Source organism: Spermophilus citellus (genome assembly GCF_964194105.1).
Source record: "Spermophilus citellus genome assembly, chromosome: 2".
Taxonomy (NCBI): Eukaryota; Metazoa; Chordata; class Mammalia; order Rodentia; family Sciuridae; genus Spermophilus; species Spermophilus citellus.
The window spans coordinates 238,919,926-238,934,255 of record NC_138183.1 but is presented as its reverse complement, the minus strand read 5'-3'; the positions used below and the strand labels follow the sequence as shown (position 1 = coordinate 238,934,255).

General features: G+C 39.7%; 1 protein-coding gene across 1 annotated transcript; it reads left to right on the top strand.

The window, feature by feature from the left end:
- Window positions 1-12,889: 12,889 nt before the first annotated feature.
- Window positions 12,890-13,844, top strand: LOC308639545 (olfactory receptor 4X2-like; the record flags this gene model as incomplete). The annotated part of the gene is made up of 1 exon (XM_081277751.1): window positions 12,890-13,844. The coding sequence occupies exon 1, from the start codon at window positions 12,915-12,917 to the stop codon at window positions 13,842-13,844; it is 930 nt and encodes a 309-aa protein (XP_081133877.1). The 5' UTR covers window positions 12,890-12,914.
- Window positions 13,845-14,330: the final 486 nt, after the last annotated feature.

Genomic DNA, 14,330 nt, shown 5'->3' with positions numbered 1-14,330 from the left:
GACACATGTCATCACAAAATAATTTATGAAATCATGTTTTTAAATAGTAAAAGACAATGTAGGGAATTGCTTCAATTCTCTGTGAATTTCAATTCTTCTTTAATTAATCCCAAAATATGTATCCTCAACTATGATCCAATGAAATTTCTTTCTATAATTAAACAAAATTATGCTAAAGTTCATCTACAAGGAAAAATAACAGCTATAATTATACTAAAAAATTAATGAAGTGTTTGTCCTTCAGATATTATTGTTTTTTGTTTTATTTTGTTTTGTTTTAGTGGCTGTATTTAAAGAAGTTTAATAATGGATGAGAAAGAAATAATTATATAATTCTCAAAAACTGACATGATGAAACATTTGCCATAGCCAAGTATATTTAAGAAAGAATGCTCAAAAGATAATAGAGGAACAATTGGTACAACCTTTAGGGGAAATGTATATTTGATGACCAACTATATACTACCATCAAAATAATTCCAAATTAAACATTTAAGAATGAGAATTTAAATTATTAAAGAATAACAAGTAGAATTGGTGAATGTGATCATAATTTGATAGTACAAATGCCTCTAGAACTTGGACATAGATGCTAGATTTTTGACTACACACACACACAACTTTTAAACAGCAAAAATTTGTGCATAAAAAAGGTCTTATACAAATGATCCAATGGGAAAAGTACTCAATGTATTTGAAAATACTCAGTAGTTCCAACATATAAAAATTTTCTAAATCTATAAGAAATAGATGTGCATGCACAATTTATAATAGCAAAGTCATGGGATTAGTTCTGGTGTCCATCAACAGATAAATGGATAAAGAATGTATCATATATACACTTCCATCTCAGTTGCCATGAACAAAGCAACTTGTCTTCACCTAAGTTGTTTTTGTCAAGTATTTTGGCCATGGCTACAAAAAGCTAACAAGGATATATCATCATATACGTTTCATAGCAATTAACAAATTGTTTTGTAATTGTAGCTTTTGCTCTATATCACTTACCAAGAAATACAGTATTCTCGCACTCAAAAAAATGTCTGATATTTTCTTAAATCTATTATTTACATTTTTGGTAGATGGTAATAGCTAGTATCTCAATAATACTTACTATATTCCACACAATTTACAAGTACTCTATAGACATTTATTCATTCATTTTTTCACAAGAAACCTGTGAAGTAGTCTACTTATTATTACCCCTTTTTTACACATAGGAAAACAGACAAACCAAGAAGTAAAGTAAGTTGCCAAAGGCTTCATAGTATTGGAGCCAGGAATGGAAAGCAGGCAGCCCAACCACAGGTCCCGTGCTTTTTCACAATACCATGTTCCGTTAGCAAGGACACGGTATGTACAGATGCATGGCACAAAGCAAGAGGGACCAGCATAGAAAAGTGCAAATCAGTATTTGATAATAGACTGTATATCCACTGAATGGTAGGTCTTTGGATCGATGCATAATGCATTGTGAAAATTAAATACAACCTTTATTAGCAGTCGAAGGTACATTCATTCATTTGACCCATACAAACACATACCCTCTTATCTGAGTTTGAACTTGATCTGTTTTTGACTCAGTGGAGAAATTAAGGTAAATATACTAAAAAAATCAATCTCAGAAATTACTCAGAGATAAGAAGATAATTATGGAGCATCCCATTTTTCCAGACTTTATCTCCAACAAAGAAACAACTGATGACGCTTTTCCTGGAAACTTATCCTTCCTTTCCTGTCATCTGTCTTTTCGCCATTAATTCCCCTTTCTGCTACCTCTAACCACCATATCTCCATTTACCTTTTGAGAAATACCTCCCCAACCCCCAGCCAATACCACCTCACCTAGAAGTTCAGAAAGTAAAGGTGGCCAGCGTCAAGCAACTGACTGGTCTTTGAACCGGAGCTAAATGATAAAACAGCTTGACTTGCCAAGTGTGACTGACACTAGGGTGCAGTAAGGGAAGCTCTACCCCAAACACAGGTTCCCACATGGTGATTCACAAATGCTACTTCACAGAATTCAAAATAATAAAGGTATTTAAAAGTCACCCAATTTTTTCCTGTGTACATTTAATTGCAATAAAAATGATCAATTTAATTCGTTATTCAGTTCCCCACAAAAATAATTTATCAAATAAAACCAACTCATTGCACAAATGAGCTCTTGTGACTCTAAGTACATAATCAAGTTGCCCAACATCCTATGGCTGCTTAGAAACTTTATGCCTTATTTCTAGTCACATCACCTACCTTTGGGTCAGAAGAGCTGGTGTGGTTTTATGTTGCCTTGGAACAAAAAATTGGACCAGGTGGCTCTCAAATCCTCTCAGGAGACTCCAATTCAGCATGAAGCTAGACACTCCACTGAGATAGATGGTTACTCAAAGAGATGTTCTGAGAAAACAAAGATAGCAAGGGGTATTAGTTCCCTCCCTGCAAATTCTGGTCCTTGAGCAAGAAAGTGCCCTGGGCTATGTTACCACACAGCAGATTTCTCACTCAACACCCCCAGTGGACAAAGGCAGGTCACACTCAGCTGAGACACTCTGAGAATAGTGATGGAAGAATTTTCACAGATTTTACTCTAATTCCCTTTGATTATAGATGAGGCAACAGACACATTCACTGGCTGCCAATCTCATACACTAGTTACTTGCCACGTTCTAACTCAGATATAAGTGCTCTTTCCTCAGCATTAGGCTGTCTTCTAATGGAGTAGGTGGTAGGTGCTACTGCAATTCAAAGATCTCCTTTTCTCACAAAGAAAAATGAACAATGTTCATGGGAACTGTTAGAAAACAAAGGAGATTAAGTCTAAGGTAAACCACAAAGGAAAATTCAGAGGATCTGTATCGAGATTAAGATTTGGATTTGTAACATTTTAGAAATAAACAAGAGCCATACACATCAGCAAAACCAAATATTTTAAGGTCTTTTTTGATGTGAACATCTACACACCACTCTGTAGCCCAAAGGTTGTGATGAATTACTGAGATCCTTGAACTACTTATTACACTAACACTGCAATCAAGGGACCAACTTCCCTATGGAATTTCTTTTCTCTAGAGTAAAAATTTGCAGATAAACTGTGACTTGAAGGAAGGTCAAAATCTATTTCAATTGCTTTAGAGACATTAACAGAATCATTTTTTTCACACAAAAACAAGGAAGTCAATGAAGAAAGTTGAAAGTAACACATATGGAAAGCTCTCATGCAGAGACTGGTCAACTGAAAATAAATACAAGAACCAACAGTGAACAAATACAGCAGTGGCACTAGCCGTGTTTTGGCAAGGGACTGACTCTCCAGTTTTGCCCAGGCCCTTGCACCTCTTCCCTTCTTACTCTCCTGTGTGTCCATTTCCATATGAGATGACAGAGTTCACCTGGATTATCACTCACCTTTCTACTCTAGCAGTCACGTGATCATGTGTAACACTCATGTTTAAATTCAGTAATTCTCCCTGGGCCCCCCCCCACACACACACACACCTCTCAATGAAGATATTGGTCATAGTCTTGGAATATGGTAAGAATTTCCTCCCAAATATGTCATTCATTCACTGTTCATTTACTTACTTATTCAGCCAGCCATTTATTCAACAAAGAGTAATGTATCCTATGAAGTACCAATCACTGTTCTAAGTACTGGGTCTTTGCCATTCAGGGAAAAAGGCTCCTAGATTCATGGAGGTTAAAACCTTCATGTCCCCTCCAAGACTTCATGGAGGGAGAGACAGACAACAAGTGAACAAAACTTGCTGTGTAAGTCAGATGGTATCCAACTTTCACAGTTATGACAAAAAATAAACTAAGATGATAGGGAAAGCTGTTAGAAATTAATTTGTGTAAGATAATAAGAAAGGGTCTCTTGTGCCAGGATCATTCACTGTTTTCTCTGTGATCTTGGGCAAATAACCATTTCTCTGAGCCTTATTTTCTAATAATAAAAGTAAATAAATTTGAATCATTTGAAGTGTTAGATTACCAGTAGTAACTGTTACTTAGTACATATTGACTGAATGATTGACTAATAAGTGTTTATAAACCACAAAGAATAAACAAGAGACCCTGAACCTACTAGAAGAAAATGTAGGCCTAACTTTCCATCATATTGACAGAGGAACCAAATTCCTCAACAAGAATCCTAAAGTGCAAGAAGCAAAATCAAGAATCAATAAATGGTATAGTATCAAACTAAAAAGCTTCTTTGCAGCAAAGGAAACAATCAAGAGCATGAACAGAGAATCTACAGAATGGGAGAAACTCTTTTTCACCTGTACCTCAGATAAAGCATTAACCTCAAGGTTATGAACTCAAAAAACTTTACACCAGTAAAACAAATAACCCAATCAGTAAATGGGCAAAGGAACTGAAAGACACTTCACAGAAGAAGAAATATAATTAATCAACCAATATATGAAAAATGTTCAACATCACTAACAATTAGAGACATAAATATTAAGACTACATGGAAATTTCATCTCATTCTAGTCAGAATGGCAATTATCAAGAATACAAATAATGGGGGCTGGGGTTGTAGCTCAGTGGCAGAGTGCTTGCTTCACATGTGTGAGGCACTGGGTTTGATCCTCTGGATCACATAAAGATAAATAAATAATAAAGGTATTGTGTCCATTTACAAACTAAAAAAAATTTAAAATAGAATACAAGTAACAGTAAATGTTGGTAACAATGTGGGGGAAAAGATACAGTCATACATTGTAGGTGGGACTGCAAATTGGTGCAACCACTATGGAAAGCAGTATGGAGATTCCTCAGAAAACTTGAAATAGAATCAGCATTTGACCTAGTTATCCCACTCCTCAGTATATATTCAAAGAATTTAAAATCAGCATACTATAGTGATGAGTCCACAAGAATGTTTATAGCAGCTCAATTCGCAATAGGTAAGATATGGAACCAACCTAGGTGCCCTTCAACAGATGAGTGGATAAAGAAAATGTGGTATATATACACAATGGAATGTTACTCACCATAAAGAAGAATAAAATTATGGCATTTACTGGTAGGTGGATGGAAATGGGGGCAATCATGCTAAGTGAAATAAACCAATCCCAAAAAAACAAAGGCCAAATGTTCTCTGTGATATTCGGATGCTAACACACAAGTCAAGAGGAGAAGTGGAGGTTACCATGTTGGACTGGGGAGGAGAGGGAGAAGGGTGGGGGATAGGAATGAGAAAGAGAGGAGAATGAAATGGATATAACTTCCTATGTTCGTATATGAATACACAATCAGTATAACTCCCCATCATGTACAACCACAAGAATGGGAAGTTATATGTATGATATCCATATATGTATGATATCTCAAAATATATTCCACCATCATGTATAACCAAAAAGAACAAATAAAAAAAATTTAAAACAGATTACCTGGGCTGAGAGTTTTACTGACAAGGTTACTATGTTGACCAACAGTGAGTTGATCTGTATTTTCTCCATCCTCATCCTGCTATCTTGCTACGCTGTCATCCTGGATAACTTGAGGAAGACTTCTGAGGAGGGATGAATGGCTCTCTTCACCTGATCTTTTCACATCACAGTGGTCATTACTAAAATTTAGAGCAGGAATGTGACACAAAGACCCATGTGTTAAAGTGTTGACAAATGGTCTATACAGTATTGAGAGATGGTAAAACCTTCAGGAAGGGAGGCTACAGGATGGATTTGGGTCACTGGTGTTATGACCGCAAAGTGAGCATTGGGACATGGCCCCTTTCTGTCTCTCTTAGTTCTCAGTTACCATGGGGTGAGCAGGCTTCCTCCATCATGCACTCCTGCCGTGATGTCCCATGTCACCAGAAACTAAAGCAACATGGCCAAACAACCATGAGCCAAAATAAAATTTTGCTCCTTAGGTCTATTCACATTAGGAATGTTTTCAGAGCAGTGGAAAGGTAACTAACACAGTCATCTTGGTTGTTGTTCTATTTTGTTTGTGGTCCTGAGGGTTGAACTCAGTGCCTCACTCATGCTAGGCAAGCACACCACCTCTGAGCTACATGCCCAGCAGACTTCTGAGCCTGCCATCTTCCACTAATGACAGCTGTCCTCTGCCTTCACTGAGGACAAACTGGTGGCTGTGCTCTTCATGGTCATCACCCCCAAGCTAAATCCCATCATCTGCACATGGAGAAACGGGAGGCTGAAAACTGCCACGAGGAGCTCCAGGGGCTAGAGGTGAACTCGAGGATGGAGTGAAAATGAAAACATGAGCCAGGAACACCAGGAGCAGAGGACTCAAAGTGCGATCTGAGATCAGTCAACTGTGAAGGAGCAGAGTTCACCTGCCTCTGTTTTCCTGTAGGATAAATGGGCCGCTTTAACCTCATGCTAGGACTTCACGTCCTGTCCTAGTGGTCAGTGGTTTCCAGTGTGGTCACATTGGGACACCTCCTCCCTCTTCTGCAGTAATCAGCACTGCACAGTGTTTAGAATGGAGGATGGATCCCATGAAATGCAATTCCACCCAGTCACCTCTCAGCAGTGTGACCTTGGCAGTACTCACTGCACCTCTGGGGTTAGCATGTAGTGATAGATAGAAGGATCGTGGCACTTGCAGACAAAGGTCCATGCTGTGGCCAGTTCTCCTTACCAGAATGATCTTGGGAGACTCCAGGACAGATTCTCTCCATTCTTGGGTGCGTTCCTCCCATTAGCCTGGTTCTCTTGCCTGAAATTCCATGGTAGGAGGTTTATTTCAGGAGTAAGAAGGGAATTCTTAAAGGCAAATATCTGGAAGGGTGGAAGATTGTCATCATTAACCATTATCATCTACATGTGAACAATTTCGAAAGGTTCTCATCTTTCTTTCTAAACAGTAGTTACCTGGGGTCTCAAGGAAGGAAGTGATGTAGCTAGGACTGCGTTTGTTTCAACCTGGTGAAGAGTGGCTTCAGTCAAAACAATCTCACTGCTCATTCCTGTGTGCACTGTGACATAAGAAAGGCTCTTACATTTTTTTAGGTTTATAAATAGGTATTGGGAAATTTAATTATTTAGAAATTAAATATAGAAATGTTATAGCAAGAATAATATTCAATAGAAATGGTAAAAGAGAACATATTTGTCTTATCTCTAAACTTAGGAGAAAATTCTCCATAATTCACCATTAAGTATTAATGCCAGGTGCAGGGTTTTTTTAGATGTTTTTATTTGTTATATATTACATCAGAATGAATTATGATTCATATTACACATATAGAGCACAATTTTTCATATCTCTGGTTGTACACAAAGTAGAGTCACACCATTCATGTCTTCATACATGTACTTAGGATAATGATATCCATTCCATTCCAACATCTTTCCTATCCCCATGCCCCCTCCATTCCCCTCCCTCCTCTTTGCCTATCTAGAGTTCATCTAATTCTCCCATGCCCCCCCAACAACGTTATGAATCAGCACCCTTAAATCAGAGAAAACATTCAGCATTTGGTTTTTTAGGATTGGCTAACTTTACTTAGCATTATATTCTCTAACTTATCCATTTACCTGAAACTGTCTTGATTTTATTCTTTTTTATTACTGAGTAATATCCCACTGTGGATATATGCCACATTTTTTTATCCATTCATCTATCAAAGGGCATCTAGATTGGTTCCACAGTTTAGCTACTATAAATTGTACTGCTATAAACATTGATGTGGCTGTGTCCCTGTAGTATGCTGGTTTTAAATCCTTCAGGTATAGACCAAGGAGTGGGATAGCTGGGTCAAATGTTAGTTCCATTCCAAGTTTTCCAAGGATTCTCCATACTGCTTAACATATTGTCTGCACCAATTTACAGTCCCACCAGCAGTGTATGAGTGTGCCTTTTCCCCCACATCCTCACCAACACTTATCGTTTGCATTCTTAACAGCTGCCATTCTGACAGGAGTGAGATGAAATCTTAGAGTAGTTTTGATTTGCATTTCTCTAATTGCTAGAGATGCATTGTTTTAACAGATAAGAAAAAAAATAATCAGATAAAGAAGGTTTTGTGACACATAAAAGTTAGCATGAAATTCAAATATTAGTCTTCACAGTCCAATTTTATTGGATGACAGTCATTTATGTATTTTATATGTTATCTGTGTCTGTTTCCATGCTACATGGGCAAAATCGAGCATCTGACACAGACTGTATAGTCTGCAAAACTCTAAATACTTATTGTCTCACTTTATAGGAAAAGATTTTCCAGACTTGGTGGAAGCCACAAAATCATGTATTGCTGATTCGAGGAGAAGTTTGGAGGTCAGTGGTTCCAGGATAATTTTAATTCTGTGATGATGGCAGACTGGGTTGACACCTGCTTGGCTCTCTAGGCTGTCCTCATGGTTACAAGATGCAGTACAGCAACTGCTCCAAGCATTATATCTTCATATGTAGGGCGGTAAAGTCCCAGGTCACATTTTGAAAAATAGTTATGAAAAATCTCCAGCAGAAGTTCTTTTTTATTTTTTTTTTTCATTCTTATTGGCCAAAACAAGGTCAGGGGTCCACCCCTATATGCAAAGAAGGCGGGAGAGTGAGCATTGGCAAAAGAGAATGGGATTACATGACGTGCTTAGATGTGAAGAGAGAGAGTTCACCACAGGGGTTTTGGTGAGGTGGTTTTGGTGAGGTGCACCTGGGCACAGTGAGGTAGGTGAGCATTTGACTCTGATGCCCCACTGACTGAACAAAATCCAAATCTACCACCTAACATTTGAAACCTCACAAACAATTGAAATTCTGTGATTCCATGGAATGTCAAGACCTTGAGTCCAATAAATTTTCACATTCCAATAAATTCAATAATTTTTGACAAATTTATACACTGTGGCGCAAACATCCCAAACTAAAAGGAAATATTTCTATCACCCCTGAAACTTCTCATGACTCCTCCCAGGTAATCTCTAACCCTGGCTGGCCAACTGGTACTCACTCATCTAATTTCTATCATCATGGAATTCTTTAGCCTCTCCCTATCTTCCTCTGAATGCAAGCATGAAGCACGTACACTCTTCTATCTGGCTCCATTCTCTCAATGTAATGTTTTGGAGAGTCATCTGTGTTGTGGCCTCCAAGAAATTGTTCTTCCTGGTAATTTGTAAGTAGTATTCCATTTCATAAAAACACCACAGTAAAAAAAAATTCTCCTGTTGGTATACTTTTCAATGATTTCAGTATTTGACTGTGGTAAATAAACTCTGCTACAGTGGGTGTTTTTACAGTCTCATTTGTGTAATGAACAAATGATGGGCTGGGGTTGTGGCTCAGTGGTAGATCCCTTGCCTAGGATGTGCGAGGCCCTGGATTCGAACCTCAGCACCACATAAAAATAAATAAATAAAATAAAGGATTGTATCCAACTAAAAAATAAATATTTTTTAAAAAAGAACAAATGAACTTAAAATCATTAATTTATTATACATGCCAAATAAATTCTTCACAAGGAAAGGTGTGAAAGGTCCTATTTCTGCAAAGAAAAGGATTGGGATCTAATTGGAACTGGAAAAACTAAGATAGCAGTCAATGGGTTAATAATCTTTACCAGCATAGGAAATAAAATCAAACTCTGAAGTCAAAAAAAATTATAGTTTTAAGTAAGCAGGCATAGTCTAAAAACACAAATAAGTTTTAAAATGTAGTTTCCCTATAACAAACACTCAAATATTCATATTAAGATTGATCTCACTTAGTTTTATCAAAAATCCAAACCTTTCAATATGACAATACTTTGGTTGGCAGATTTTTGCAGAAATTTCAATTCCATGAGAATGTATTGCAGAATATATACAGGTATTGCATGAATAATCCAGGCTTTGATGTAATTACCTGCTAAACTTCTACCCTAGGTATAACTTTCTTTGTGAAGGAGAATGATTAACTCAGTTATTACAGGTAGAAAAGCAATCTTGTCAAACATTGTCCTAAATCATAAAATGCTTCATCATAGTTTTCTCCTTAGTCATTAGTTGACACTTGGGACACTTTGATTCAAGGCTGAGTTGACATTAGTAACACTTACATAGAGCCCATTCATTTTACAAAGTTCTCCTGTGGCATCTCTAAGACATTCATTCCATCACTCTAAATTTACAACACACACAGGTGTGGTCAAAGCACGTAAGGAATCCCCATGTTCTCCACACCTCATTTCAATGCTTATGAATTCAGAGCAAATCTGCTTCAGCTATAGTAGGGCATCTCCAGGGCAGTCCTATGGAGAGTATTGCTGGATAATTCTCTAATGTATGGACAGTCCTGTACCTTATAGGATGTGTGACAGCTTGCCTGGACTCTCCCTGCTTAATGTCACCAGCACTTCCCTCACCAGCCAGCTTGAACCTCAGCCAATGGCTCCACACATTACCCAGTGTCCTCCGGGGTAATAATACCCCTGGCTGGGAACCACCCTTCTGTACCTCTTCCACACCACAGGCTTGAGATGTGCTATGTCAGTTTCCCTAATCTTTGGACCCACCCTCTTGAGTACTGTCATTTTATATCAAGCCCCAGGATCAAGATCTTGATGAGCAGGAGAGGGATCATTGCCTTGTGGACAACTCCATGCAGGTAAATGCTCTGTGAATTCTGGGTGAATTTAATTTGTTCTCATTTCCCAATTATTTTTTTCCTACCTGGCTTGTGCAGGTCCTGCTTCTCCTGAGACCTTCTGCCTGATTAGGAAGGGGAAAGGGTACAGGTCCCTGGAGACCTCCGCTCACCTGATCATGCCTTCCCCCCAGGTGTCCCATAAGCAGCTGACTTAGGGCTGAGCTGCCAGGGTTCTTAGTTCTCTGTGGAGCACCTGGGAGGCAAGTCTACTTGGTTTTTAAGTTCAGGTGGATCTGGGACCCTGGTGACTCACTCTCCCATTTTCACAAGTCTAAAGCTGCAAGGGGAACACATTACCCTGTCTTAAGTTTCCTGGAAAGCAGGAGTTCTGGTCCTAGATTGGCCTAAGGCTTCTCCACTGGCTAACTGGCAGCTTCCCAGAGCCCAGTGCTGTGCCCAAGGAGGAATTTGCATCTCTGTCTTCAGAACGGAAAAGGTCACTGTGGTGAGCTCAGCAAAGGACAGAAACACTGGTGTCACTTTTGTTGTGTGAACATGGGCTTCTTTGGTATGTGATGATTGATTTCCCCCTTAAAGCACAGGAATGGGGTCCCTGAGGCATATGATGTTTTACAAAGTTTTCTTGTGTGAGTGTTGAAGGTAGCTTTGTGCCACACTCTGAGATTCGGGAATGGAAAAGATATGGTCTTGGTCCTTGGAGCCCTTTGTTCTTTCAAGATTTACTGGAAAACTTTGATATAGCAAGTACTGTGCTTAGAAGGCCATGGAAGACACCCACCCAGGGTCACTCAACCCCTGGCACTCACTGAGTGCTATTAGTTGGTGGTCACAGAAGTCAGCATGTGGTGGAGACGGCGTGGTGAGAAGATGCAGTCTCTCCCTTAGGAGACCCACACTGAAGTAGGTAGGTGGCCACACAAAACAATATAATCCAGTTGTGAAACCCTTTGATCCAAGGAAGCACAGAGAAAGGGAAAATAACTTACCTGGGATGGAACTCGGAGAGGGAGTCATGGCGTCTATCTCTGAGGTAGGTAAGATCTGCATGTTAGTTGAGCCATGAGTGGGGAAGAGGTTAAATAACTCTAGGTGGATGCAGTGGTGCTAGCCTTAATCTCAATCAGGAGAATCACTAGTTGGACATATCTCTAGGGAATGTAGGGAGATCATGTCTCAAAATAAAAAATAAAAGACTGAGGGTATAGGTCAGTGTTAGAATGCTTAGCTAGCATGTGCCGGGCCCTGAGTTCAATCCCTAGTACAGGAAAGAGAGAAATAATTTGCAGTATCACATAGATACTATCTGAAAAACACATGCATATGACCCCAGGAGACTAGACTGTTAGCAGACATAAGCTGTCTTCCATGAATGGCTTGTAGATGTTGACCTCATCTAGCTCAGACACAGTCCAGAATGGAGCAGGACTACCTGCATATCAGTCAGTGGAGAATCCTGGTGGTGACAAGGTGTTGGGGGAATAGGAGGTAGAGAGGATGAGTCAGAGATTGAGTGGGCCCTGGGGAGGGGTGTAGAAAATTTGGTGGCATTGGATACATAATGGTTGCAGGAAATGAAAAGTGCCCGTGAAGAGAATCATGCATGGATTGAATGGATCCTTAGAAAGCAATAAGGTCACACAGAGACATGTTTACAGGATAAGAAATAGGAGGGGAAGTAGAAATAAGGACTCAGACAAAGCTTTGTGGTCCTCTTCGGGGCACTGAGTCCAGGGACATCTCTTCCGAAGACTCTGAAGGGCATGTGGACAGGGTGAAAACAGTGTTTTGGAAACCAGTTTTACAAAGCAAGTAAATATAAGTGTAATGCAGTGACAGGTAATACAATTAGCCAAGGCAATAGAAAGATGTACTACAGAGATCCAGCCACAACTGTCCTGTGTGCCCACATTGTCCAATCAGGAGATGTGCTGTATTTTTACTAGGTTGCCCCTCCTCTGCTCTGTTTCCACTAGTCCAACTTCTGCATAAAAAATGATTTTATTTTCCACTTGACAAACGTTCTTCATGACTTTTTATTTTCTGCAGCATATATCCCCAAATTTGTAACAGCCCTTCTTACACTAGTACCAGTCTCTTTGAACAGTTTGATTTGCTTTTGTCATTTTAATCCAGCCACATATAATGCATCTACAGTTGCTCTCTCCAATCTTGGAATGCTCTTCCCTTCTTCTATACAGAGGACTTATCTTTAAATATCTACTTCATAAGATCTCAGACAGGCAAGTGTCTATGTAACTGACCCAGTTCATGAAGAAGTCTTTTGTTTTCTATCATTTCAGGTCACAAGACCCAAATAGCTGCCTCATGGTGGTGATCTCATGGCGAATACATACAACGTGACTGAATTCATTTTTCTGGGACTGTCTCCTAATCAGGATGTACAAAGAGTTTGCTTTGTGATTTTTCTGCTCTTGTACTTGGCGATTATCCTGGGGAATTCCCTCATTGTGCTCACTGTTGTGACCAGCAGAAGTCTGGGATCCCCCATGTACTTCTTCCTCAGCTACCTGTCCTTCGTGGAGATCTGCTATTCCTCCACTATAGTCCCCAAACTCCTCTCAGATCTGCTGACTGAAAGGAAAACCATACCTCTGTGGGGCTGCTTGGCACAATTTTTCTTCATGCACTTCTTTGCAGGCACTGAGATTTTCCTGCTCACTGTGATGGCCTATGACCGCTATGTGGCCATCTGCAAGCCCCTCAACTACACCACCATCATGAACCAGCAGGTGTGCATGGTCCTGGTGGGAATGGCATGGGTAGGAGCATTTCTGCATTCCCTTTCCCAGATCCTTCTCGTCTTCCAACTGCCCTTCTGTGGCCCCAATGTGATTGACCACTATTTCTGTGATGTGCTCCCCTTGCTCCAACTGGCCTGCTCAGACACTCTCCTCATTGGTCTGCTGATTGTTGCTAATGGGGGGACCCTGTCTGTGGTCAGCTTTGTGGTCCTCTTGGTGTCCTATGTGGTCATCCTGCTTCATCTGAGGACTCGGAGCTCTGAGGGGAGGCGCAAAGCCCTCTCCACCTGTGGGTCCCACATCACCGTGGTCATGTTGTTCTTTGTACCCTGCGTCTTCATCTACATGAGGCCTTCGACCACTCTGCCTGCAGACAAGATGGTAGCCGTGTTCTACACAGTGGTGACCCCACTCCTCAACCCTGTCATCTACTCCCTGAGGAATGCTGAGGTGAAGAAGGCCATGAAGAGGCTGTGGACCAGGGCAATGAAATTCGGTGGGACATAGAGGCTGAGCCTTGGTACTAGCCTTGTATTTTAATGATGCTAGACCTAACTCAAGGGGCAAAATGAATAGAAAGAGATTAATTCTAGAGTTACCTTATCTGGTGTCTGCCTATAAAAATGTCCTTTTAGTCACTTGTAAAGTGTTTCCTCTTAGGGATGTACTGAATATACCTTACCATTTTCAGTTGCTTCTAATTTTTAGTACTATAAGTAATACTCCTTTAAATATCTTTGAATAGAAATCTTATACTAACTTATGATTTTTGGACTCATTTTCTATGGTGAATTTACTCTCCTAAAGAGTAACTCTACCCTGACTATTCAAAACTATTGAAAAGAAGGGAACTCTTTAGATTCCTTCTCCAAGACCAGCATCACCCTTATATCAAATCCAGACAACGAGTCAATAGAAAAGGAAAACTACTGACTGATATTCCTGACAAGCACACATTCAAAAACTTTTCATCGAGGCCAGAGACATAGCTCA